The sequence below is a fragment of the Haemaphysalis longicornis genome, unplaced genomic scaffold, assembly GCF_048455015.1.
Source record: "Haemaphysalis longicornis isolate Haplotype H1 unplaced genomic scaffold, Haemaphysalis longicornis Haplotype H1 scaffold_7, whole genome shotgun sequence".
Lineage (NCBI taxonomy): Eukaryota > Metazoa > Arthropoda > Arachnida > Ixodida > Ixodidae > Haemaphysalis > Haemaphysalis longicornis.
In genome coordinates, this window is record NW_027526422.1 from 41,215,760 (window position 1) to 41,241,929 (window position 26,170).

The 26,170-nt window shown below is 47.7% G+C and overlaps 1 protein-coding gene across 10 annotated transcripts in view; it reads left to right on the forward strand.

The window, feature by feature from the left end:
- The window catches only part of Rbp (RIMS binding protein), a 394,065-nt gene that overhangs the window by 307,754 nt on the left and 60,141 nt on the right, over positions 1-26,170 (forward strand). For 9 of the 10 annotated variants that reach the window (XM_077676865.1, XM_077676856.1, XM_077676857.1 and 6 more), the window contains 11 exons: positions 3,616-3,666; positions 4,189-4,329; positions 7,370-7,504; positions 8,593-8,688; positions 8,875-8,967; positions 16,115-16,480; positions 17,365-17,651; positions 18,720-18,795; positions 20,762-20,896; positions 21,987-22,085; positions 25,705-25,916. In XM_077676865.1, the coding sequence (XP_077532991.1) occupies positions 3,616-3,666; positions 4,189-4,329; positions 7,370-7,504; positions 8,593-8,688; positions 8,875-8,967; positions 16,115-16,480; positions 17,365-17,651; positions 18,720-18,795; positions 20,762-20,896; positions 21,987-22,085; positions 25,705-25,916 (1,691 nt within the window). The remainder of the gene's footprint in view (positions 1-3,615; positions 3,667-4,188; positions 4,330-7,369; positions 7,505-8,592; positions 8,689-8,874; positions 8,968-16,114; positions 16,481-17,364; positions 17,652-18,719; positions 18,796-20,761; positions 20,897-21,986; positions 22,086-25,704; positions 25,917-26,170) is intronic. The other variant, XM_077676860.1, reaches the window with a different exon arrangement.

Consider the following 26,170-nt stretch of genomic DNA (forward strand, 5'->3'; position numbering starts at 1 on the left):
AAGCGATAGGAAACGCAGCGCCTTTAGCGTTTACTTGGTGTGGCTTCGGGTTCCGACCATCGGTCTGACTACAGTTTGGAGGCGCCGGGTGGAAGGTCACACTCACGGTCATGGCAGAAACAGCGCGCCGCGCTGGTTTGTCTGCAGCGCCGGGCCGCAGTAGAATGCCGCGCGATGTCAGCGGTGCACCGTGTTCGCAGCGATCATGGTAGGACCTCTCGAAGCCCAATTGATGACAATACGCTCCGCCCGCCCTTCTGTGCCTTCATACATCTCCGAAGCGTACACCTACCACTTTTAGGTAGTTCGTGACACGTAAATCTCGTTGTTTCCTCAGCAGCACATGAATGCGTGCTACCCTAAGCTGCGAAAACCTCGTGCGACGTGTGCGTGCCGCCAACAAATGCACCCCAGAAGAACAAGCCAGACTGCGTTCGAAAACAAGTCTGGCGTGCCCACATCATTGGTCGGCGTACTCACTCGTGAGTACATTCATTTGTACTCATTTGTACTCAAACTCACGAGTGAGTACGATAATGAGTGATCACACACCCAGAAAAAAACAGTGAGTACGATGACGAGTGAGTACAGGGGTAAGTCCACTACTCGTGAGTACAGTACTCATGAGTATGGATACTCATGAGTACAGTATTCATGAGTATGAGTACTCACGAGTTTGAGTACTCATGAGTATGAGTACTCATGAGTACACAGTACTCATGAGTACACAGCACTCATGAGTACACAGCACTCATGAGTACAATACTCATGAATACTGTTTTTGCGAGTGCTTGCACTCTTGAGTATATGCAATCCTGAGTACAGTAGTGCAAACAGTAGTGCAAACAAGAAAACGGACGACAAAAGCTGCCACCCGAAGACACGCAGAAAAACGCAGTTTACGGCCACGGCTGCACCGTTAAGCCCCGAGCTCCCCTGAGCGCGACCCGGCCTGAGAACAAGAGGAGACGCGAGACGCAACGCGAGTGCTTACGTTCCGTTTCGCTTTCTCACATGTACTTGCCTTCGCGCAGTAAGTTGCCCAACGACAGTGCACCGCGTCAGACGTTTTCTTCCTCTGTCCTGATTTATATGTAACCTGTGTTTTTCTAATCAATTAAACAATTTATTTTTTCTACTTAGTTTTTAATTCTAGCTACGACCTAACTAACAGTGCAGATGAGTTGATTATTCGTGAGTAATACAAATTGAGTACTCATGAGCACAGATTGAGTACTCATGAGTGCAGAATGAGTAGTACTCATGAGTGCAGAATGAGTAGTACTCATGAGTGCAGAATGAGTAGTACTCATGAGTAGTACTCATGAGCAGCAGTACTCATTGAGTACTCATGAGTGCAGAATGAGTAGTACTCATGAGTGCAGAATGAGTAGTACTCATGAGTAGTACTCATGAGCAGCAGTACTCATTGAGTACTCATGAGTACAGATTGAGTACTCATGAGTACAGATTCAGTACTCATGAGTACAGATTGAGTACGACTACTCGTGAGGACAAATGAGTTTGAGTACAAGTGAGTACGATTACAAATGAGTATTTGATGAGTGAGTACGAGTGATTTTGTGAACAGACGAACTTTTTGAGACTGAGTTCGATTGAGTACAGCGTGAATGAAAAAAATCGTGATTGAGTTTGAGTGAGTTCTTTCTGTTTTGCCGACCTATGGCCCACATGCGCGTTTTCCCACGCCACCAGCATATCTTTGCCGTAGTTTTTTTAAGCGAACCTTTTTTTGTCTCACTGATGGCGATGTCACTACCTGAAACGCACTGCAGGAAAGCCAACCTTACACAAAGGGAGGGCACGTAATGACGATGATGATAATGAAAAATGACACAAGAAAAAAAAGTTCGCTCCAATACACGCCGTGAAGGTGGTTGGAAAGCAAAGCTGTAAGCGACGCCCACAACAACTGGCCATGCGATGTCACTTGAATTCACACACGTGGCTCTCATTTCGGTATTCGTTTGCTGTCGCCTGAGCTTGGACCTTGACTCGCAGGCAGTTTTCACTTTGGTCGTTGGCGCTTTGAATTTGATTGCAGCGGCTTTCACATTCGAACTTCGTCGTTTGATTTTCGCACGCAACAAAGCTTCCCATTTCAACCATCGTCATCGTCAGCCGAAGAGGACTTGATTTATTAGATACGCGTTCAGTATCCAGAAAATGCGCAAAGACTACATATAGTCCTCGAGCTTCACATCATTCAGCCAACAAAATAGATTGCAAGCTGAGGCAGCTGAGGGGAAAGAAAACCCTGGAAAACTTAATTCGTTAAATTTGGAAATGTATAGCTAGAGGATGGAAGCTTGTCATTGGTCTGGTTATGAGGCTATTGAAACCCATGACACATAACTTTTTAACACGAACGAATGCCCGGTTGCGTGTACCACTGTCTTGTAAGCAAGAGGGTTTGCTGTAAAAGTTTCGCTATCTAAGAAAAGTTTCCAGTGGCGACGCACATAATAGCATTTTTTCTTTCTCTGATCAGAGCATTTGAAATCTTTTCTGGCCAATTCGCCTGTGTTGCTACCCACCCCGGGCTGTACTACCTTGAAGGAGGTCGTAGCGTCGACCTCGAATGAACAACGAAATTTATTGGCATCATATATAGAGTTCGCGATGTTGAAGGCCCGCAAAAGAGGCTGTCTCGAAGGACGGCTTGACAGAGCTGCGGGCCCCCGTGCGCCATCAGCTCAACGCAACGTGGAGCATCCAATGTTCCGCAGTGCATAAGCAAAAAGAATAAAAAATAACCAATTGCTTAGAAATAGCATTTGCATGGCGTCTCCTTTTCCAAAATGATAGACACAAAACAAAAGAGAGATACCACTCAATACACGTCAAAAACAAAAAGTATAAGCACTTTATACATCGCTATGTCCTGAGCAAACATTATTAACGGCCACAAAACCAGCCGGGAAAGTTGCTGCAGCAACACAGACCGAGTATTCGATACACGCCATCAAACGCCCGTGTGTACCAGATTTTGGCGCTCGTTAAAGATCCCCAGGTAGTCAAAATTAATCCGGAGCCCTCCACTCCGGCGCACCTCATCGACTGAGTTGCGTCGACGCGTTAAACCCTTCAATCAATCAATCAATCAATCAATCAATCAATCAATCAATAAATCAATCAATCAATCAATCAATCAATCAATCAATCAATCAATCAATCGATACACGCTATCATGGAACTAACTAAACAAAGGAACGTTAATGCTGACACTTCTAATCAAAAAATTGTTCTCAAAAATTCGATACACACATACAATAGGTATCGCCAAGAAGATACCTGTAGCTGTAGATATCGCTAAGAAGCTGTAGCCGCTTTTCTCTTATGATTTCCGTATAGCCCCTCACTATGGACCACATAATAGCCCAGGGGTCGTTTTGGGAATCTTAAACTGCTATTGAAACATTTTACCTGCCTTCGACTCTTGCGTATTACTCTCTTTTCCGTGCACTCCCACTTATTATATCGGCATTTTATATCGGCAATATATCGACAATGTTACCTTCATGTAATTAACACCTTTCATTATTTTCTGTCAGTACGCCTTAACTCAGATTGCTTTGTTTTGTTTTGTTTTAGTTCTGACGGTTTATTTTCAACGTGACCCACGACGTTTCACGTGGTCAGAATGTGAGTAAATACTTTTTGTTTGCGTTTTCTTTGTTTCTTTGTGTATGCGTGCGTGTTCTTTTTGTCATGTAAGCAACAGTTTTCTCTTGTTTAGTGTTTTATCTCGTTATGATTCATTTATTGCTTGTTTATTTGTTTAGATGTTTGTTTTCTTGTTTGTTTGTTTCGTTCTTTGCCTGTGTATGAATGGGGCACCAACGCGGCTACATACGTGGACATATATTAACACAGACGTCGCGTTAACGGGATGCTTTAGTACTACGTTGGGGTTCTGATTTTGATGGCAACTTCATTATTATATTCCTGCCGTTATTTCTGATCACAGCTTGTTTTTTCTTTAGCGCTATAAAACACGAAGTGCGATGTACGCGCGCGAATAACTGGGCTTTATAGGGTTTGCTAATTTTTATTATCTTTCTCCTTTCATGATTATTTTTTCAATTTTTTCCCTCTCGCTATTTTTTTTTTCCTTTCGCGGCGTCAGATGGGGCCAGTGTTGGGTTGAATTACACCTCTCCGCAGGCACGCAAAGCACCGAGTTATCACTGACCCGAGCTCCCTCTGCGAATGCCCCGGCGACGAGGGAAGTGGACCGAATCCTAGCACGGATACAGCAGGACAACAGGGTCCTAGCCGAGCTCGAGAAATCCAGGGCAACGATCGGTGAGTAGCGAGAGAGGACGAGCTCGTGCTGTTCAGACGTTATATATACAAGGTGAAAAAAATTATCTCGACAGGTTTTTTTTTTAAATTAGAGGCTTATATTTACGTGAAGGCCAACTCTACAGTATGGTTATGCGTCCAGGGGGGCACAAAATTAGGTGGTAATTATTGAGGTTGGGGGTTTAATTAACCATATATATATATATATATATATATATATATATATATATATATATATATATATATATATATATATATATAAAGGTTAGTAGAGATAAAGACACATCACAAAGCACAAAGACGTAGAAAAAAGAAATAAGTTTACTGACGTTTCAGGAAGAGGACTTCCTTTCTTCAGAGTACTCTGAAGAAAGGAAGTCCTCTTCCTGAAACGTCAGTTAACTTATTTCTTTTTTCTACGTCTTTCTCGTGTGTCTCTATCTCTGCTAACCTTATTTTTTCGCGCTCTGTGTGAGTTTTTATCTTTCCAGATTATATATATATAGTTGGTTTTCCTACTTGGTTGGTTTCCCTACTCTGCACAAATGCTTGCTGGAAAGAGAGAAAGGATGTTCAGAAACTTATGAGTGAGAGTTGTCTGATGACGCAAATGTCGGGCACACGGAATGAACAATAACAAGAACGCTTGCTAAGGGAGTTGCCCTCATCAGAGTAAGGGTAGAGATTTATATCACATCAAAAATGTGTGTCTCACATGTATACCATACGCGTAGCCAGACTCGCTGAAGGAACATTTCAGGTTGACAAGAGCGGCAAGCTTGTCCTCCCAGGACAAACTGAGAAAACAACAAACGGCGACGAAGCAGTAAACAAAATATCGTGCGCAGTCAGTTCCCATTCCGAGAATAACGCTACAGCGACGTCTTTTCGGAAGCATAGGACGGATCACGAACTCTCAGGATCAAGTCAGAAATATGCAGGCGCGTCCCGAGCACTGCACAATGGTTCACTCTCAAACAAATAAGTCCGACGCAGCCCGATGCCGGAAGCAACAAGCGTATACGGCGCTTATGGCATTGGATAAGAGAGCGGTGCGACTTCGGGTGCCGGCAACACAAGAGAAAAAAAAACGCGCAGAGAGAATATGATTTGCGCTGTTGCCTCCCCCTCCCCCCTCCCCCTTTTCCTCCGCTAAGGACCCATCGATCCGATGCTAAAACTAGAGTTGGCTGAAACCAGTGAACGAGAGTCTGTCATCTGGCGTAGCACGGCTTGACGTGAGCCCCATGGATGGCCTCGAGCCACGCGCGTCGTCTTGAAGGTTTTAGGGGCGAAGCACCTTAGGACATCGCTTTGTCCGGGGCTTGGCGTCTGTGTACGCAGTGTTGCGCATGCGCGAGCAGCACTGGATTTGATTTGATTGGATTGGATTGAAATGGATTGGATTAAATTGAATTGTATCGGATTGGATTGGATTGGAATTGTATATACTGCACACACGCGTTATCACTCATTTACATGCGCGAGTGGGCAATGCGACGGGTGATTTACGGTAAGAACGACCCCCAGTGCTTCGCCCACTCATCATGATTCACTTCGTGGAGACGTGTGAATTTTTTTGGATTCAGTCACGGACATCCTCGCGCTCTGGTTGGCAACACGCAGTTGAATAATTTAGAGAGAGTTCGTATTAAACGTCTTTGTAATGGCGCACGAGTGTTCGTCGACAGTAAACCGAAAGAATCTCAATCGCCTGACATCGGCAGTCATCAGTGAAGGGTCCTGCAAGGCTTGTGTGCGTGGGCTTGCGTGAGTTTGCGTACGTGCGTGCAGGTGTGTTCGTGCGCGCGTTTTTGTGCGGGCGTGTGTGCGCACGTGTATGCGTATGTGGCGTGTGCGTGCGTGTATGTGTGCGTGCGCGTTAGTGTGTGTGTGCGTGTCCAAGGCGGTTGTAAATACGTTGTTTTCTGGTATCTTGCGTGAACGTCGTTAAAGGGTTACGCTCTTCCGTGAAGCCGACCTTTTGCCGAATCATTTGCAATTTTCGTTGTAATGCTTATACCGTAAAATAAACGTGGCTCGTTTGACGGCTGAGCACGCTATATCGATCCACTGAGTTCCACGTACTTATAACGACTAGTCAAATCAACGACGCAGATCAGAAAATCTTTTTCAAAAGTTCGAGAAATCATAAACATGAGCTCGTCAACTTGTTTGGCCACTCATGTCTCCATGGCAATAATGCCGCCCTCCTCTGCCTTACCCCCTTATTTATTTAATGCGATAGCATGAACAGCCATTTCTGCTAAAAACCCTTCGTCGGTGTTGTCTGCGTACTTACGGTGGCACCAAAAATCCTGTTGAAGCATCCTCTGCCCCACTGATGGCGTCGTTCATCGCGCAGAACGCAATGCAGGAAGGCCAACTTTGCACAGCGGGTTTCACTAAACGATGATGATGATAGGTGAAGGCACATCAAGCGCCTCAAAAAAAAACGTTTCCCGTGGTCGGAATCGAACCTGGGTGCCCGGCCTTGGGAAGCCGACGTCTTTCTGATTGCGCCTTTCCGACACTGTGGAAGCAGTTCAAATTTTGGATTCTGGCTTTGGCTCAGGCTTCATGCGAGAAAGCTTCGCCTTTTTACCATCTTTCTGTTAGAAAGAAGAAGGCTTCCATTTTTGGCTGAGGCGTCAACACACTAACTTCTTAATATATCCTCCCATCGGCTGCGAAACCAGCATACCCGCTTACGAATCTTGCGATCCCACTCAGGCGAATCGTCCAGTTGCGATTAAAACGGTCGTGAGAACCTGACTGCAACACAAGTTTTCGCACACACATTCGAGACTGCCCAGTGGCTTGTCATTTGCCACCGATTGTCACTGCATGCGGCGTCAACAACCCACCCACAATTCTCAGTCACCAGCTGTAGTGGATTAGCAAGTGACGGTGACAGTGGCCGCCAGAATCTTGTGACGGATTCACATGGGCGTACTCGTGGCGTGAAATAAACATACAAGGCTGGGTCGGCTGTAGCACCCGTCAGGAGCCTTAAAATGTCTCCCTCTTCGACGCGCAGGCTCTCCGGTGTCGCTGGCGAACCTTGAGCGGATTCGACAGAACATCGAGGCTGGCGACGCTGCTCACCACTGCTCCCCGGGGGCCGATACCCTGTCTGCTTCGGTCGCCTCGCTGCTCCTACAGTCGCAGCTCAGTGAGTGGCGGAGGGGGCCAGTGGACACTCCCCACTCCCCGCTCCTGTTTGAAACAAAGGTGTAAAAGTAAAGGAAGGGTAATGTGCCCTCGTGAAACGCAGTCTTTTCGTTCCGTCAAGCTCTGTCAGTTCTCGCAGTAAATCTTCAAATGCACGTTAACAAGATTAACCTGACAGCGTGTTGTTTTATTTTTTTTTCTCCATTGTCGAAACTGGGAGACACAGGCTTGCGCAGTGTGATATGGGTTTTTTTTCTTCCTTTTTTAACACGGTGTTTTATGCCAGGATACACCAAGATTTCACTGACGTCATATCCGTCACGGAAATGACGCCAGTACAACGAAGCAAGCGGCCTTTAAGGGTGCAACCCTGCACACTGGGTCTTCTTGCGGAGAAGCAACCTTTAGAACTAAGGAGTACCTCATACTTAGGGTTGTTCGTTTTGGGGTTCTATACTTTAGCATGAAAGTGTTTTATACCGGGATACACCACGATTTCCCTGACATCATATCTGTCACGGAAATAACGCCAGTACACCTTTGCCGAAGAGACCCGCCAGCAGGACGTCGCTCGCAAAGCACGCCCACAAAGCAGACGCCGGCCCGCAAATCATGCTCAGCTGCAGATTTAGCTGTACATTGCCCTTTCGTGCTTTACCGATTCTTATGACAGAGGAATCAACCACAATTTTTTTTTTGCAACGATTGTAGCCGAGGGCAGGGGAGTCGTGTTGAACTTAATACATCAATCGAGAGCCGTCGCTTGTGTACGTGTCTGCATTTGTCGATACTCACGCTTGAAGTGGTGCACTGTTTCTCACTGAAGCCTTCCTAACTCGCAAAACTATTAATCTATTCCTTGGTCACGACCCGTAGTCCTTGTTTTCACGTTTGCTACATTTAATAGATTAGTCCGTAGTGAACCGTTGTAATAACTTGACATCCCCATCACTGAGAATGTCTTCAGTATTCGCGCTAACATCGTATCTCCGCACATGTGGGGGTGGTCACCTTTACAGTGATTTCCTATATACACACGTGCGCATGCGACCGCTACAGCCCTTCGTCTCTCCCTCGCGTTTTTCGCAGAATCGTCCTTTTCGTCGCCAGCCATCGACCAGCTCTCGATAGAGCCCCACCGGACAAGCCAGCTCTACTCTCAGCTCAGGCCAAGATCCCTGCAAAGTGAGCGCCTCACGTCACTCGCCCGTTCAACCGCGTTCTCAACAGCGCGTTTGTTATATAAATACTACGGAATGTGTGCCTAAAGACCAATTTCTCGGTATAGCGGGCAGATTGATGCGATACCACGAGGAAGGCTGACGAAATTACACGGCTCAAAAACCACTTTCCAATTTTCGCGGTGCGCAGGGTCGACGGTTACGATGCAGGAGCTGGACGGACTCATGGCCAAGTTGGAGCAGGACAACCGCATCCTCGCCGAACTGGACAAGAGGCGCCTAGGTCAGTCAGTCCTCTTTCATTCGTTGCCTCCCGGAATCCAGCATGCTATGATCGGGATGGAGGGGTCAGAGTGCGGTTTGGATCTAAGCTGTAAGGACGTTTTAAAAAAGGGGGAAGGGGGTGTATTGTTGTTTTGCTACTGCACTGCTGATGCCAATGGTCGACTTTTGACAATCAGCTATAAGATAAGAGGAGGCGAGGGCGTGATAGTATTACCCCGATAGTGATAGTTTACCCCGTTTAAGAACTGATGAGGGCAAGCCACCAGGTTGAAGTCAAGCTCAACGAAATGGCTGTCAACATACACCTAAATGCAGCCCCAGAAGCCTGAAATTGAAAGTCAGTCGCAAAAACAATTTTGCATTTCCAGCCATAACTTGGTTTTAACTGCGCAAGACAATACAGTGCGCTGTGGTCCTGTTTCTTCTTCACCTTCGTCCAGAGTATTTGCTTGCAAAGCTAAAACCATGGTGTCCAAGCACCAACTAGCCCAGAATGCACTTAAATCCTGCTATTTAAAATTACTTAGCGCGCCGCCATATATGACGTAGGGAAAGTTAGAGACAAAATTTATCTCAAGCTTCGTACATATTGCAACTCAATATTAGCATTTTTTTCTGTTAATTGCAGTGATTGATTTCACTCATTCCATTATTTTCATTTCTCAACGAATAAAGCAGCGAGGTGATCGAATTTAAGCGGGATTAAGCAGGAGGGGATTCACCGTCGTATAAGAAAGATGAATTAAAATTTCTGCAATGTTTTACGCTCTCATCTGTGGGACAGCCGCGCCATCCCGTACTTTCTTAGAATGTCGATTCGTCCGCGCGAGGTATGCTGCAGTCCAGCTCCGTCTGACGATTTACAGTAGACTCTCGTTAAGACGAACTCGAAGGGACCGTAAAAATTTGTTTGTATTATCAGAAATTTGTCTTAAGCGGAGAATTTTTGCATGTGGACGTTACAAGAGAGCAAAAGAGTCGTTCGCCTTAACCACACAGTTCTTCTTAACCCAATACGTCATTACCGGTGTCAACTGTATGTCTTTCGGGAAGCCACCCTCGACTTCTGGTAAATTGTTCATGACTTCTCCGTTTCGACTGGAAGCTTCTTTTTTCTTCGCCGTAAGATGTATCATGTGTTTCCGGCTGCTAAATGTGACAAGTTCTGAAAGCGCGAGGTAACTTTAAAAGCCACCGAAAAGAATACTTCCGGTCATGATGGCGAAATCATCAAAAATTTCGGAAGTCGAGGATCACCCCCATTCAACGCACTTGCCCACTCATCTGCAGTGGCGCGGCTGGGGGCGAACGTGCGTGCGTAGGGTGCCTCGGTGAACGTCGCTGCGGAGGCGTTCTTCGAGGCAGCTTACGCCCTGCGCGATCGGCAGCGCCACACGTCTTGTGCGGCTGTCCGTTCCTTCGCCTGTATTTCCTCAGCAGTCGCTCTCCTAGAAGAGTCACCACCAAGGGCTTGGAAAGCTCGAACGTTTCTGCCGGCGTGTTTTCTTTTCTTTTTCTTTCAGTCGACAAGTCTTTTGGCTGCGTCTAACTATCCTCTATCACTTCATCGCTTATTGCTCAAAACCTAACTAAACTCGCATTATTTTCTCCTGTTTGGAAGTGCTTAAGGCCCTCTGTCATGCGGGTGACGGTAGGCTCAGTGCTTGGCGTGTTTTATGCGAGATCCGGGCGGTCGATCGAGGAGAAGTTGCGCCGATCCGGCGGCTGCCGCTTTCCGCTCGCTGCACTCTCCGCCGGATTGTTTTGCGCGCTCGCCTCCTCGGCGTTGTTCGTGAAATGAATAGGGCCCGTGTTCTCTCCAGGTCTCTGCATTCGCACTTTTCCTCCTCCGAAAACACTTCTTCCGGCGGAGCTGCCCGGCTTTATGCGCACGTGCCGACCGGGCACCGGTCGTCGTTGCCCGCTTTTGTGACGAGGCATTGACCAATGCGTTACGGCAACAGTTCTAAGATTGATATCGATTTCAACATTCCCGCACAGTGTTTGGGATTGCAAGCGTCCGTGGCGTCGCCAGTTGTTCACGTTGATTCTCAGCGTGTAATTGTAAAATGGGGTGTGAGGCGAGTACAGGGCCGAGTAGGGGGCAAAAGAACAGGGAATGGAAATGACGGCGGTGGTTACAGGCTGGATTCCAAATTATATCTGCTAACTGAACGTTCCATGCCTCTTCGGAGCACGAATTTCGGCGCTGAGCCGGCGTTAGCACGCAGCCACTCAACTGGAAGGTCTGCTTCAAAATAGTTTCGTCGAACTCTGATATTACCTGCCCAGTGCGTTGGCCTCTTCTTCCACCGTGGTGTTCGCACATCTACTACTCTCCCGCCGGACGCGCTGTAACAAGGCGCTTAGACGCATAGACACGTACGTTAGACGCCCGTTAATGGGACTATAGCGATAGCTGTAAACTTTCGTTGGACCAAGCAGGCAATCAAATTGACTAAGTTGAATTCGTAGCTTTAGACCTTGACAGGACCATTAGACTTGGTAATGTTATGCTATTAAATAGAAGTAATCAATGGGAGATGCAATTGTGGATCCCTAGGAATGTGTCAGCACCGGATACCGCTCGCGGCCGGGGCAGGCCCGTTTGTAAGGTGTAAGCCCGTAATATGCCGTTTGGTCACATATGATACTTCGTCATATTCCGGTTTGTCACTGAGGAAAGTTCGCCACATGGGCGGAAAAAGGGAGTTTACGGTATTTTTTCTTTATCTAGAAGTGTATAAGCGGTGATGCGCGGCACTACTCTTTACCCGTTGTATATGCTGCGTAAGGAAACAGATCAGCCGTAAATGTTGCCTCACCATGTCCTCTTTCATGGACTTTGATCCGAATGTACGACTACCCATCGTCCAAAAACATTGCGCCACATCTATTGGTGCTTATTACTGGTGCGTCGAAGTGGAGAATGAAATAGCGCGTAAAAATGACCTCTTTTTTTATACCGCACAGTCAGCAATGTCGTTTGTAGTAAGGTTTGAGCCGCACTACGTGCACGACTTCCGACTTCTATTCTCGGGACGATACTGGCTTTCCGTCAGGGGCGACTTCGTTATTAAGGTTTCCTATACGGCTGAGCATTTTGTATGAACCAGAATACCGCTTCAGGAGGCTGAGGCCTCGCCGGAGAATCGGTGACCACACCCAAACCCTATCACCGGGTTTGACTCGAACGTCTCGTCGACGAAGGTTGTAGCGGTCAGCGTCGAAGCGTTGTTGGTCTTAAATCCTGACCAGGGCAAGTTGTCGCGCTTCTTCTGCTCGTTGTGAGAGCAGCTGCGCATCCTCGTGAGTATTGCCACTGGATATGTGAGGCAGCATCGCGTCCAGCATCGCAGCAACCGGTCGGCCGTGCACCAGGTGGAAGAGAGATAACCCCGTTGTCTCTTGGCCGTGTTGTAGCGAACATGACGAAATGGAGAACTTCCTCCCACGCTCGGTGCTCGACATCGACATACATAGCAGTCATTTCAGTGATGGCCCTGTTAAGGCGTTGAGTCAGTCCATTTGTTTGTGGGTGGTTGGCTGTTGGACGTCGGAGACTGGAGTTGCTCAACCGCAGGATATCCTGCGCAAGTTGAGAGCTGAATGCGGATCCGCGGTCGGGTATGAGAACCTTGGGAGCACCATGTCGAAGTACAATGCACGCAATAAGGGAAGTCGAAATTTCGGGGGTCGTTCCAGATGGGAGAGCTTTCGATTTTGTGTATCGAGTTAAGCAATCTGTGGCAATTATAATAAACTGATTGTGAGCCTTGGATGTAGGGAATTGGGTCGAGTAGATTCATTCCCGCTTGTTAAAGGGGGTTTGTGGTGGCTCGACAGGCTGCAGAAATCCGGCAGGTCGCGCTGCGGGTTTCTTGCGGTGCTGGCACTCCCGGCATGTTCTGGCTGCCCTGAAGAAGCAAACAATTTGCAAGAGAGAGAAAGAAGTTCTGGATTGAACTACATTATCGGCGTTGTCCACTTTGCCATTCAGCGCTGAAGAGAGCCGAATGTATAGCCGGTAGGAAAGAAAAGAAGGGAGCATCTTAAGTCATCTGACTCTCCCAAACCATCTGAGTAGCATTGAGCGTTAAAAAGCTTCGTTCAAGGAAACGTTCAAGGGCGCACAAGCCGACCGCAACTATCAAAAAGGGACCACGGGTTCTCTTTCGTGGCACCCATTTCAAAAAGATTTTCTTTATTGTGCTGCATCCCTGCCTCACTTTTGTTTCGGTTCGTTAGCCTTGTATCTATGTTCTGGTTCGAACCACGTTAGCCTACTTGTCCATTCCAACTAGCCTTTTTTGCTGAAATTCCCTGTGTGCGCAGCGTAGAGGAGACAGAAAAAAAAGGAAACGTGTCAGACAAACCCCGTGATTCTCAGAATTCTTTCTGGGTAGCATGTAGTGTTAAAAAGTTCCCAACTATAACTTTCATTCCTTGTGTGGGGCTCAAGGACACACAAAGAGGACACAATAATGAAGAGGGGGGGGGGGGGGGGAGGCTGCAGGTGGGCCCTCGTGTCCCCTCTTCCGAGACGTTTTTAAATACGATAGTCTTTCTTGGGCTACTTAGACGCAGAAATTTTGGTCAGTCTGTATGTCTGTCTGTCTTGAAAGGATAAATTTATGTATTTATTTATTTATTTATTTATTTATTTATTTTGAATACCCTAAAGGCCCGAAAGGGCATTACATAGAGGGGATGCAATTCAAACAACGTAACTCAACACATTCAATTCAATTCAATTCAATTTTTATTCAGGGATGTATACATATTTACATATGGGTTGTAATACAGACGGAGGTCCCAAGGCCGAAGCCGTACGCGGGTCCTCCGATGACGATACACAAAATATTACGAGCGACGTTAAAAAAATAAATTTTAAAAATAAAAAGGTATACAGAACTATTGAACCATAAAGAACTACATATACAAAGCCAAACTATAAAACTATACAGAAATATTGAACAATACATAACTATGTATTCAGAGACAAAATATAAAACTAAATAGAACTTCAGATACAGTTATAACAAGTTGTAGATTTCAAGCAAAATACAAACAACTAGATACAATAAAAAATGGAACAATAATATACCACAAGAAATTTAAATGTCAAGCAGGTAGTTCCTAAGTACAGTTTTGAACTTATAGAAAGAATTTGTTTTAATATAGCTGGGTAAAGAATTCCAAAAAGATATCGCTGAATACAAACATATGAATACAAACTACCAACGGCCGTCAGACACATATCTGTGTAAAAGGTTCAATTTACCAAAAAATTTAGAGAAAGAGAGAGAGTAAGAGGGTAATTAACATCTGCAGTGCATGACACCACTGAACCAGGCACTCGCGGGGGTCAGGTTTAGAAATAACGTACTGTTCAAAACAACAACAACAACAACAAACAAATCAAAGAAATCAAAGGGCTGACAAAAGTGGCATTTGTACATCTCATAGATGTGAAAATGTCCTATACATTTAAAAACGCACCCAACGCAGATTGTAAAGCCGAATTGTTAGTGAGAGACACAGTATTTTGAGAAGAACGTTCCACTCTTGTATAGACAATACCAGAGGGAAATTTTGACGTTTTTTGTCCTGGCAAATATGGGAGCAACTTTGCATGTAATTTATTATAAAAATTTATTATAAAAAAATCCTGGTATCAGCGATACAACGTAACAACCAGAAACAATTAAACAAGTGCAACGCCTGTTGCTACAAAACTAACACAGACCGAAGGCTGTCAGTTTCAGAAACACATAAACAGCTTCAAGTTGCTTACAACCAAAAGATTAACATGTGAGGGAAACGAGGATACAAAAACATTTGCTTCAAGAATGAAGCAATATACGGAAGAAGATTGGTGTTAATGTCAAGACGAGTACTGTAACGCAACAACACACGATTCTAATACCAAAATGTATTGTAACAACGAAAATACCTAAGGACACAGGTCTGGAAAGCTGGCATGAATAACAACCCTTTTGTTCGGAACCTCAATAAACCGGGTAGGCCAATGTCGCAAAAACTCTTCCTCACCCAACACGGCCAACTTGCTTTCGAGAAAGGTCACGATGTGTTGTCTGAAAAAGGAAAGCAAGGGCCACTGCATACACGCTAATTAACACTCAATCGAACACTCGGCTTCCGGTTTGTGAGGCCAAATTAGTCATCAATAGCGGGGCTGTCAGCTGCACAAGGAGGGTGATGTAGATACCCTCGGTTCGAAGCTCCTTCCCTGTCGACGGTTTCCACTTCGTCACCACTATCGTACAGAGCAGGTAAAATTGTGTTCTTATTATGCAGGCATTAACTTTAACGCTGCTCTGGGCATATCTTGGTTGCTTCGTCTATATATTGTGTTGATACAAGTCGATGCGCATGTTCGACTATGGGTCTGGAACAGGCTGCAGACTGCCCTGGATGCGATGCAATGTTGGAGTTTTCTTTCCTGCTTCCGTGCCACCTTCTACACACGGCCAGTTTCATAAGAATGCCGGCCGGCGGCTCCCAAACGTTAAATCGGAAATGGGCAGTATCATCATGAAAACTACTACCAACTAAAAAACCACATCGTGATCGAGGATATGAGCTTCCCTTCAAGGGACCCTACAACTCTCTTTTGAACTTTTTTTTCTAAATCCCATAATGCTTCCAGAACGTAGCCAACAAACACAACCAGTACTTAAAATAAGGGGTCTCAAAGTACCTTAGCCGGAAATTTTTGCGCTATGTCCATCAGGTAACTCGGAAACCTGCACAAAAGATTTTTCTCTCTTTCCCGCTCTTGGCGTTCTTCGACCGCTGGAATTACGTCATTGCAGCGGAATAGCGGCTATTCGCCGGGTCCCCTTCAGTTGCAGCAATGAACGCATTCGATAGCCACTTCAAAAAAGAAGCCACAAAAGCAAAGGAGAAACGGAAGGCGCATCTGCTGCGACGAGCAAAATCACGCAGTGTGCCGGAGGTAACTATATAGCTTTAGCACTGCTTATCGACGCGAGGGAAAGAGAGAAAGCGTTTATCGGTAGTGTTGCACAGTCCCTTTAAAGTATGATGCAACTGCAGTGCGCCCAGAAAAGAGAGCCCTCCCGGCGAGCGTGGTTGGCTGGGTGCGGGTGTGAACGCAGGCGGCTCCTCGTGCGGCCTGCTGCCAGCTCGGTTCTGCGGTCCGTCCTCGTCGCTGAGCACGTCCCTGAGCAGCACGCTCGGCCTGAGCAGCGGCGGCGCCGTGGCTTCGCTAGCGCCCGTGGCGGCGTCGCGGAGCAGTCTGGCGGCGCATCGCAACGCCAGCCTCACGCTACCCTCGCTGCCGCCCAACGGCATTGTACATACGGCCGTCTCCACGGCCTTCCAGCAGCAGCAGCAGCAGCATCATCAACAACAGCAGCTGCGCCAGCAGCATTTTCAGCTGCAACACTTACTCCAGCAGCAGCAAAGTCAACCGCCCGTTACGCCTACCCCGCGGCATCACATCGACGCGCAGACGGCACAAGGTAGGGGCACAACTACCGGAGTTAGTTTAGTTAGTTTAGTTAGTTTAGTTAGTTTAGTTAGTTTAGTTAGTTAAAGGATGGAGGGAGCGAATATCACGATAGCGAGCACGGCTGCACGTGGCGGTTAGTTTTCGTGGCTCGCATCGTGGTAGTTAACAATAAGCAGCGGTGTGTTGGCCCATCACGACATCCTTGGTAAAAATTAAAACAGTTCCAGTCAAGGTGAAAGCTGTCGAAGTGCGGAGCAGGGATTCACCAAAGGGGCCGTAGCGTCCTCTCTTGACTAGTATCAGTATCAGCCTGGTGTCGATACTGAACGTAGTCAACAAAGGGCGCCGCGTCTCCTAAAGGCCTATAATGAGACTCTGGATTGAGTTTTCATTAATTTGGGGTAATTAATGCGTTAATTCTTGATTTTTTTATGTTATTGCGCGCTTACTTGAGGCCTAGCTACGGCAATGTTCGTGGCAACGGCACAGCGCACAGATCACTCCTAACATGTATGAGTAAGGTGTGCCTCTGTGGCGCAATGGGATGGACATCAGTTTCGTAGTGCGAGGGACCCCGGTTCGATTCGGACGGGGGGAAGCGGTTATCTCTTCGAAGCCTCTGTTTGGGTGCGTGATGCCGTGACTACGGTGGCTAGATACCGTGACCCCGGACGAGCTGTGACGATAAGCCGGGCCCCCTAAAGTGCTCCTCACTTAAAATCACCCTTAAAGTCATCACATGATAAGAGCGTCTTGACTGCAGTGGTGATACTTTCAATACCAGGATAGGAGTGGTGGCGGTAATTGTTTTGGATCTCATTTGCCGTGCCTATGCTGCAAGCGAGTGGAGGTGCTCTGTATAGATGCGGCCCACGCGTCTCTTCCTTCTCGTAGCGCTGGCCGTGGCCTCGAGCCAGCAGCACAACCAGCAGCAGTACCCGTCGTCGGCCACCCCGACGCAGCAGCAGTTCTCCTCGGCCCAGCAGCAGCAGCAGGCGGAAGACGACCCTCTGGGGGTCGACTCGGTCGAGTACCTCGACCTGCCGGGCCGGGGCCGCTGCCGCGTCTACGTGGCCCGCTACAGCTACGACCCGCTCAAGCAGTCTCCCAACGAGCACCCCGAGGCGGAGCTCTTCCTCGCCGCCGGAGACTACATCCTCATCTTCGGCGACATGGACGAGGTGGGTTCATTAGCAATGGGGACAGCTATCTGCGCAGCGCGAGCATCGCTACAGCAAACTTCTCCTCTCTTAAGTCATACGTGGTGCACAGTATCTTTAGTACGAACCTAGAAACACGAGGTCCAAGTTGAGATAACAAGGCGTTGGACTGGACTAGTTGGTACATGTTTGAATGGAATAAAAACCAGCGGAAAACGCAGGACACAGAAGAAAACGACGGGACAAGCTGGCGTTCTAGGCGTTCAAGTGCCTTGTTCTTTCAGTTGCTAGTGCCAGCTTGTCCCGTCGTTTTCTTCTGTGTCCTGTGTTTTCCGCTCGTTTTTATTCCATTCAAACAAGGTGAAAGACCCTGCCCCCGCCCTCCGATCACGAGTTTTCTCTGAATGGTCTAAAATGGAGCTATTCCGAGTTTATTGAAGTCAGCGTTTAAGGCGAACTGCATTGAAAATTTCGAGCTTTTGACAACTTGATTTCCGTATAGTCCGCCTAAAAAGACTGAAAGATGCAGAATTTCACAACTGTAATACGCGCACGCACGCCGCAAGCGACGAACAAAAATCGGCGGTTTCGAAGCCCGAATTGCGAAAAGCGTGCCATTACGGCGAGGGTGACGGGACGTTGCAGCCGGCCAGCGAGCGACCGACCAGCCAGCAGCCAGCCTGCGCGCAACATCTTCGTGCGCGAGGCAGCCCTCGGAGAAGCTGGCCCAGCGGAGATCGACAGGTTCTCGAGCTGCGTGGCTGGCCGGCGGACCAAGCACCCGACCGGCTGGAATGTCACTTCCGCCCTTCATGGCTGTTTCCGCGATCCGCCAGCAGGTGCAGCGTCGTCTGCTATGGAGCTATTTCAAATTGCCTTTTTTTTTTTGCTATTCCTGGACGATGCCACCACTCTGTTAAAATTTCTTGATACTTTCCGCTTAAAACAGCGGGAATTTCATATGGCCATTTTCTTAATAAATACTGTCGTTGTAACGTCTGTTTGGTGGCTTTCCATTCAAGAGATCCTTGTTTTTCAAAGACAACACTGCATTTACTGCCCGTCTCTTCCTCGTCTGTCTCGTTCCAGGATGGCTTTTTCAACGGAGAACTCCTCGACGGCCGGAAAGGATTGGTGCCTTCTAATTTTGTAGAAAAGCTTACCGGTAAGTCCAGTGCTAGAATATCATCTACTTTCATAGGCACTGTAACTGAGAAGTCCGCATCCGTGCCCTTCGTCAGTTACAAGGCGGCACCCTATACTGCTGCTGATTATACGTCTAGCGACCAGCTTCTGTCGCGTTACAGTCCGCCTTCAGTAAGAGCGCGAATGATTATCGTAATGTGCTTAACTATGACTGAAAACGTGCAGTGGCAAGTATAACCGCACAAAAGCAGCTCCAAATAGTCGCAGTTGCAACTGACATCTTCGTAGGATGTAACCTCGTTACGTTATCTATACGTGATACTGTAAAGTCATTATTGCGATGTTATTTGTGGAATCAAAGTACACAAGAGCAAAATGACCCGCTCTACTTCTATTTGACCTGCAGAGTGAAAGTTCAACACTGGAAGCATTTCACGAAGGAAGGAAGGAAGGATTTAGTGTGGGAGGCCGTTTCATCCAGCTCCTCGTGAACTCGCAAAGCATATGAGTAGTGGGATGCCGCTCTTCGAAAGTGGCGCTTTATTCTTCGCCCCCCTCACTGGAACACAGTGAGCGAACACTCCTCACTTGCAATGAAGACGCATGCGCAGAGGTTTCCGTCCGATTATTTTACAAGCACCCCAGTAAAGCATTACCGAAATTGGCTGACCAACACTTCGCGTGTGCTGCGATTACCTGCTGGCGCTTTTTTCGAAAGACGTGCTTTAGGAGAACTGCTTTCGGTGGGTGTTTGAACGAATATGATCTGCGGGACGTCGTTTTATGCGACCTTCAGGAGAACTTCTTTGAGAGGTAGTTTTCCCAGAGAGAGAGAGAGAGAGAGAGAGAGAGATAAACGTTAGAGAGATAAACATTTATTGATCGTAAGGGGCAGGAGTAAGAGCGGAAGCGGTCAGCCTCTTAAGTCCAGGAAGCCGCTAGCCCGCGCTGATGCCAGTGCCCGGTCGACCAGAGCTTGTTGTTGCTCCTGAGGCGAGCCGATCAGCGCCGACTGCCGCTGCTCAGGTGATGGGTTGAGGAGCAGTTTAGGGTTATCTGGGCATGAGTGCACCAAGTGGTAAGTAGTGAGAGAGACGTTGCAAGTGCGGCAGTCGTGTTAGAAAAGTGATGGAGAAATGTGGGAGAGAACCGTGTGGTTAAAGTAAGTACCGGTCTGTAGCCGGCGCCAGATGTGAGACTGTTGGTTGCTGAGAGTAGGGTGGGGCGGTGGATAGATCTTTCTGGGGTACAGGTAGTGGGATAGGATGGCATTGTATGTAGAATCCGGTGGTCTTAGAGAGGGGATTGTAGAGGCGCCCGGAGTTTTCCCGGGATTTGATTTTTTTGTTTCGCAACAGGCGCGTTACTTGTTTAATCTGACCTTGGCGTTGAACTTAACATGTGCGAAGTGCTTTCGCGCCATGGGGAGACGTGCCTACGAGACGTGGATGGGCAGTTCTCCGTGCAGCCATCGGTGTGATGAGCAGTGAATGCCATGGTTATTGAGACTGTGTGCAGAAAGTCACAGATTGTGGCGTTTAACGCGCGGAAGATGCACCTGTGCTATGAGGCGTTCCGGAATTATTTCGACCAACTGGGAATCTTCAACGTGCTCCGAAATCTCGACACACGAGCGTTTTCGCTTTTTGCCTTGCAATGTGGCGCACACAAACTGGAACAAAAAAGGAAAACACGGATAAGCACTTCTAACAACTGCTAATTTACTCAAAATAAAAAAAAAAGTCTTAATACCACGCAGCGCTGCGCATAACGATGCAACAACATTCGACGGCGCATGATGAATCAATTCCAACTAGGCCGGTTCACCATTATGCTTCGCTTTTCGCCTCCATCAGAAAAGCAGCCACCGTGGTCGGGTTCAAACCCGCATCCCTGGGATTAGTAGTGCACCTTAGGTGTACAGAAAGTGGGCCGGCAGTGTTGATGTTTGGTTATCTGGCTCATTCCCTCTGGCCCCGTTTCAGGCGAGGACCTGCTTGAGTTCCAGACGTCCATTCTGTACGGGAACCGCGACTCGGACGACAGCAGCGCTAGCGTCAGCTACGCGCCAGACTTGGACACTCTGGCGGGATCGGACGATCAGCATAGGCTGCCCCCAGGTACGTATACGGGGAACGCGTTCGGTGGCGCTGGGCCAGAGTGCGGGCCGGTAACACCACGTGAAGGACAGGGGCAGATTTGTAGAGTGACGCACAACGCATTTGATTTCCGTCCGCAACTGCTTGTCTCAGCGTATCTTCGAAATGGTCGCTTCACTTACGATCGTGGGACGTTCTATTTAAAGCAGCAAGCCGAATGTTAAACTATCACGATCGGCCAATGAGCACTGCAGCGCCTTCGGCGAGGCGCTTTCTGCGAACGGCGACGAATGACTTGGCTGGTTAGCATAGGTCTCGGGTGGAACAACGTGTTCGTCTCACTCGGTCAAGCAGTTTCTGGTCGCGGCCGCTTCGTGACCAGACTTAATAGGCTTAACGTCTAGAAGCCGGGGGGCGTAAATGTAGCTCGTACGAAAGCGGAAGTGAAGAGTTATTTCACAGCGAAGCTGTTAGCCTCTCGTTGGTGTGGAAAATTTCGTGCCGTAAACAACAAGCCCAGGCAGTATACCCAGCAGTTCTCGCCCAAGACGACGAGCGCATGCGTCAGGCTAGGCAGGACCCAGAATTTTCCGCCAGAGAAGCCCAGCGCTATCTTTCTTTGCAATCAGGCATACAGCCTAGAGTTCAGTATTCGCTAAAAAAACCACAAAAGAAGCATCGAAACCGCACGATAGATGATAAGGCCCCTTCGAACAATGGAGCCGCCTTTGTGTTACTGGTAAAGAGTAGGTTTGCAGCTGCTGGCGAGAAGGGGGTTGACGTCATTCGAGGGCCAGCGCATGCGTCGGGTTCTGCCGCCAGAGAAACCGCGCGCGCAAGTGACAAGCCCGTCGAGACGACGAGGAGCATTTCATACCCTCCCACATCACCATGTGTAGTGGTTTACGAAAGCTTCGCTGGACATCCACTTTCACAGGGTGGGATGGCGGCCATTTCTTGTTGTTGTTGTTGTTATACGTCCCTGTTTATTTGATTGGATTTGCTGTATCGCACATCCTTGTGCAGATGACTCAAATGACAGTTTGATTTAAAAGGGTCACCGTAAGGCACTACAGATGCTGACAAGGAATGTACGTGTGCTTGCATGCAGAGGACTTTCATCGTATGAATGACTACATCGATTTGGAGGACATAGAAGAAGTGGACGAAGACGCGCTTTCTGAGACCGAACGAGAGAACGACGGCACTGGTAAGACGACCAAGGAGCACCACGGGTTTCACAAATCGTGTTGACTGGTTTGGGGTCGGAAAGGCTTGCACTGCTTAACACACTGCTAGAAAACTAGAGGCAATCGCCATACATTCGTTTTTGTAGCGTTACTTTTGGGGCGGTAATAAAGCGTTCAATAAACTAGTGTAGACACCTACGGAGAAAGTGGCTACACTAGGTAACACAAATAAAACTACTCCTTCAACTTTACTCTCATTTGAGTTTACTTCAACGAACGTTTTAACAATAGCATTGTAAAAGGGTCAACAAAAAGCTTGTTCGTTTATCGCGGAGATTTGGGAGACAGGGAGTAAGTCCCCCTGGCCACAACGTAAAAAAAAAAATTCCCCCGCATTTCCCCGAGGGGGAGAATGTGAAAGTGCGAATACACGGTTGTCGGCCCGCTTGCGGCGCTTGCGGCGCTTGCGCTCGGCCCCCGCAGCCCACCGCCTCGCCGCCTTCTCTTCCATCTCTTCCATCGGGTTTGTAGTATCACGTGTACACCACGCAGTTATCAAGCCGCTATAACGCCGCTGAGTCGCCAACGCACGCCGCTGACGACGTAGTTTGAATGCGTTAAAGATATAAGGCGCGTCAACACTGATATCACCGTCGCGTCCGTGGCTTGATCGGTAGAGCGTCGCGCTGCGGCCGCAAAGTCCGCGGATCGAAACCTGGCGCCGGATGCTGTTTTTCTTTATAGAGGAGCACTGCGGACGCCGCCGACGCCGCCGACGCCGGCGGTGGATGGTTTGGGGTCGCTTATAAAGTGTATTCACACTTAAAAAAAGACTTTACACACAAGTAAAGAATAGCGCCATGAACGTGGGGTCCGTGCTTTTTTGCGCTGTGGTAAGATGAACGGTGGACTAGTTCGTCCCTCAGGGCATCCATGACCTGACTTTGTTTTCTTTGTCGGAAGATGAAGAAGAAAAAGTGAAAGAAAAGGCTGGGAGTTTAGCCAGGCGTAGAGCTAGGTTCGCTCTCTTGCTTTCGGGGAGTGGGACTCGGGGAATAAAATGGAGGGCAGGAGGAAAAAGGGGGTCAAAAAATCGCGAGGGCTACGTTCTAAAGAGCTGTTTGCACAACGGAATGCTTCGTTTGGTCTCAACAAACGGCTTGCTCATCCCTTAGGGCGTCCGTGACCGACCTTGGCTTCTAGTTCTTCTCTTATCAAACGAAAACAAGAATTATGAAAGCTAAGTTCTAAAGGGCTGTTTGTGCATCGGAATATTTTGCTCAAGCAAAAAGGTAAAAGGAGCTGCCAAAATAAAAACCCGTAACCTGATAACAATAAAACTGCGCAAAAGGACGGGACGGAAGAAGAGGACAACAAACCAGGCGCAGTTTGTTGTCCTGGTTTGTTGTCCTGCGTCTGGTTTGTTGTCCTCTTCTTCCGTCCCGTCCTTTTGCGCAGTTTTATTGTTATCATGGAACACCAACTAGCCCAACAACGTGCTTTACCCGTAAGCTGGGCAGCCAGTCTCTTCTCTCGTTTTCTAGTTTTCTTGTGTGGCTTATTTTGTGCCACGATCCGCCCAAACAAATGCAAAACTAAATCAGCACAACTGTAAAGATCTGCATTCATCATAACAACGAGGCGCCTTCTGTGAGCCCTGGCCTCATTTTGCCTGCCAAAAAAAAAAAAAACACACAAACACACACACACACGTTTTATGCTATATATCGAAATCTTTGTGTGCCTTGTTCTGCATATATCTTTAGACGCTAGCGGTTCTCAATGTACCCAAAAATACCGCACACGCGAGCGACTTTTGTTTCTTGTCTCGATCAGAAAAACAGCCGCCATAGATAGACGATGGAAAATGAACCCACTACAGTTGAACCTCGTTATAATGAACAATGATATAACGAACTATCGGCTATAGCGAACTAAATACAAACTTTGGTTGGTCACGCTTTATTTCAATGACACTTATTCTTTTGTAACGAAACTGAAATCGTGAGGCCCGTGCGCGATATCGGATATATCGAAGAAATATTTGACCAGGAGTCTGAGAAGCTACTTGAAAAACAAACCCATCTTTCGAAACTGCCGAAGTATAAAGACCCTTTTGTTCGTGGACACTGTGCAAAACTTCATCCTGCTCCGTGCTGTGAGTAGCTACCAGACGAAAACCACATTCTTCGTCAAATAAATAAGGACGCAGGCCAGTTTGGTCGAGTGAACTTTGTTCTGTTGTAATTTCACGTACTCATGTTCCGGTGCATTGAGGTTGAAATGCAACAAGAATGGTTAGGATTACCTTATTTACAGTGAATTCGAAGCCTAAAAAATGCACTTTTGTAGCAAGTATTTTTGCGCGAGCGAGATTTTTGATTGGTTAGAGCCGATTTTTACATCTACTGTTACAACGAATATCGGATATAACGAAGTAATTTTCTGTACCGATACTACTTTGTTATAACGAGGTTCGGCTGTACTTTTGTCCTGTAGTCTTTTTTGACACGAAATATCCGTAACACTCTCAAAGTATCTGCTAGTGTCTTTACCACCAGTTTTATGCGTGTTCTCTTCTTTATTTCAACGGTGTACGGTATATTACCTAACGTCTCCTTTATTAATGTCCATTATGCTATGTCGCCATTAAACGCTGTGCTCAGTTTAGGTGCATCTGAAGCTCATATTATAGACTATGCCTTCTGTGGAAACATACAAGTTGTGAAAAAAAAAAAAACTCGTGTGAACTCGCTAGGCACCATATTTGTCCGTATGATGGCCAATTCTTTTGGGATAGACCGCTATAAACTTTTGGCTATCGGCTCTCCCATCCTTCTTTCGTTCCTGCAAGCCTTATTGCTATATTAGTGATTCCTTGAATTTCAAATCGCACTGCTCACCAAAACCACTTTCATAGAAGACTAGTAGCAAGCAGAAAACAAACAGGTTGTTTACTCTGTCACAGGGATGGTTAAAACACGAAAGTGAAATGTGCAGTGAAATCTGCAGCTGAGCATTATGTGCGGGTCGGCGGCTGTCTTGTGGGTCTTCTTGGCGAGCGGCGCCCTGCTGGCGGGTCGCTTCGGCAAAGGTGCACTGGCATCATTTTCGTGACGGATACGACGTCAGTGAAATCTGTGTATCCCGGCATAAAACAATTTCGTGTTAAAATATAAAACCCGAAATCGAACAATCCTAAGTATAAGGTACTCTTTAGTACTAAAGGTTGCTTCCCCGCAAGAAGACCCTGAGTACAGGGGTGCACCCTTTACAAGCCTCTTGCTTCGTTGTACTGGCGTCATTTCCGTGACGAATATGACGTCAGTGAAATCTTGGTGTATCCTGGAATAAAACACTTTAGTGTTAAAGTAATATGCCGTAGTAACTAACCACTGAATGCCAACGGCAGCCTTATCAGGCTGATGCGAATTTAAAGTTGGCCTTGTTCCCTTCAAATGAGTGAGTGCGGACGTTGCGTCAGAAAATTTGACCGCAGTGTCGGACGACGTTTGAGGTTGAGACATGTGGAAGTTAGGCAGAGAGAGAAGGGTACACATTTTTTGTAGTCTTGAGCGGGAGGGTGGTGTTAAGGGGCAGTGCGCTACTGCAGAGCTCTCCTTGTGGGCGTACTTGCAGGCGGTGGGGCGGCGGGCTTCCCCGTGCCTCCCCCGCAGCGGCTGGTGCTGGAGCGTCAGCTGAACAAGAGCGTACTCATCGGCTGGCTGCCCCCCGACGTGGTGCTGGGCTCCCTGGAGGCTTACCACGTGTACGTCGACGGTGTGCTCAAGGCCACCGTACGATCCGGACACCGTACCAGAGCCCTCCTCGAGGGCGTCGACGCGGCACAGGTACGGCTCTCTCTCTCTCTCTCTGCGGGCACCATCTGTGCATGTAACTGCGTTCTCCGAGGCATATCTGAATGCCCTGGGGTACATGCCCGAACTCGCGCGATGTGCTCTCGCGGTGGAAGGTGGGCAACCAAAAGGAATAAACTGCAGCCTTGTTATCGGTGTTGTGGCAATGAGGTGCCCACTTGCCAGAGACAAAAATTTCCACTCCGGTTCTGTCATCCAAGGTGCAGGAGCAAGTACCTGACCACTCT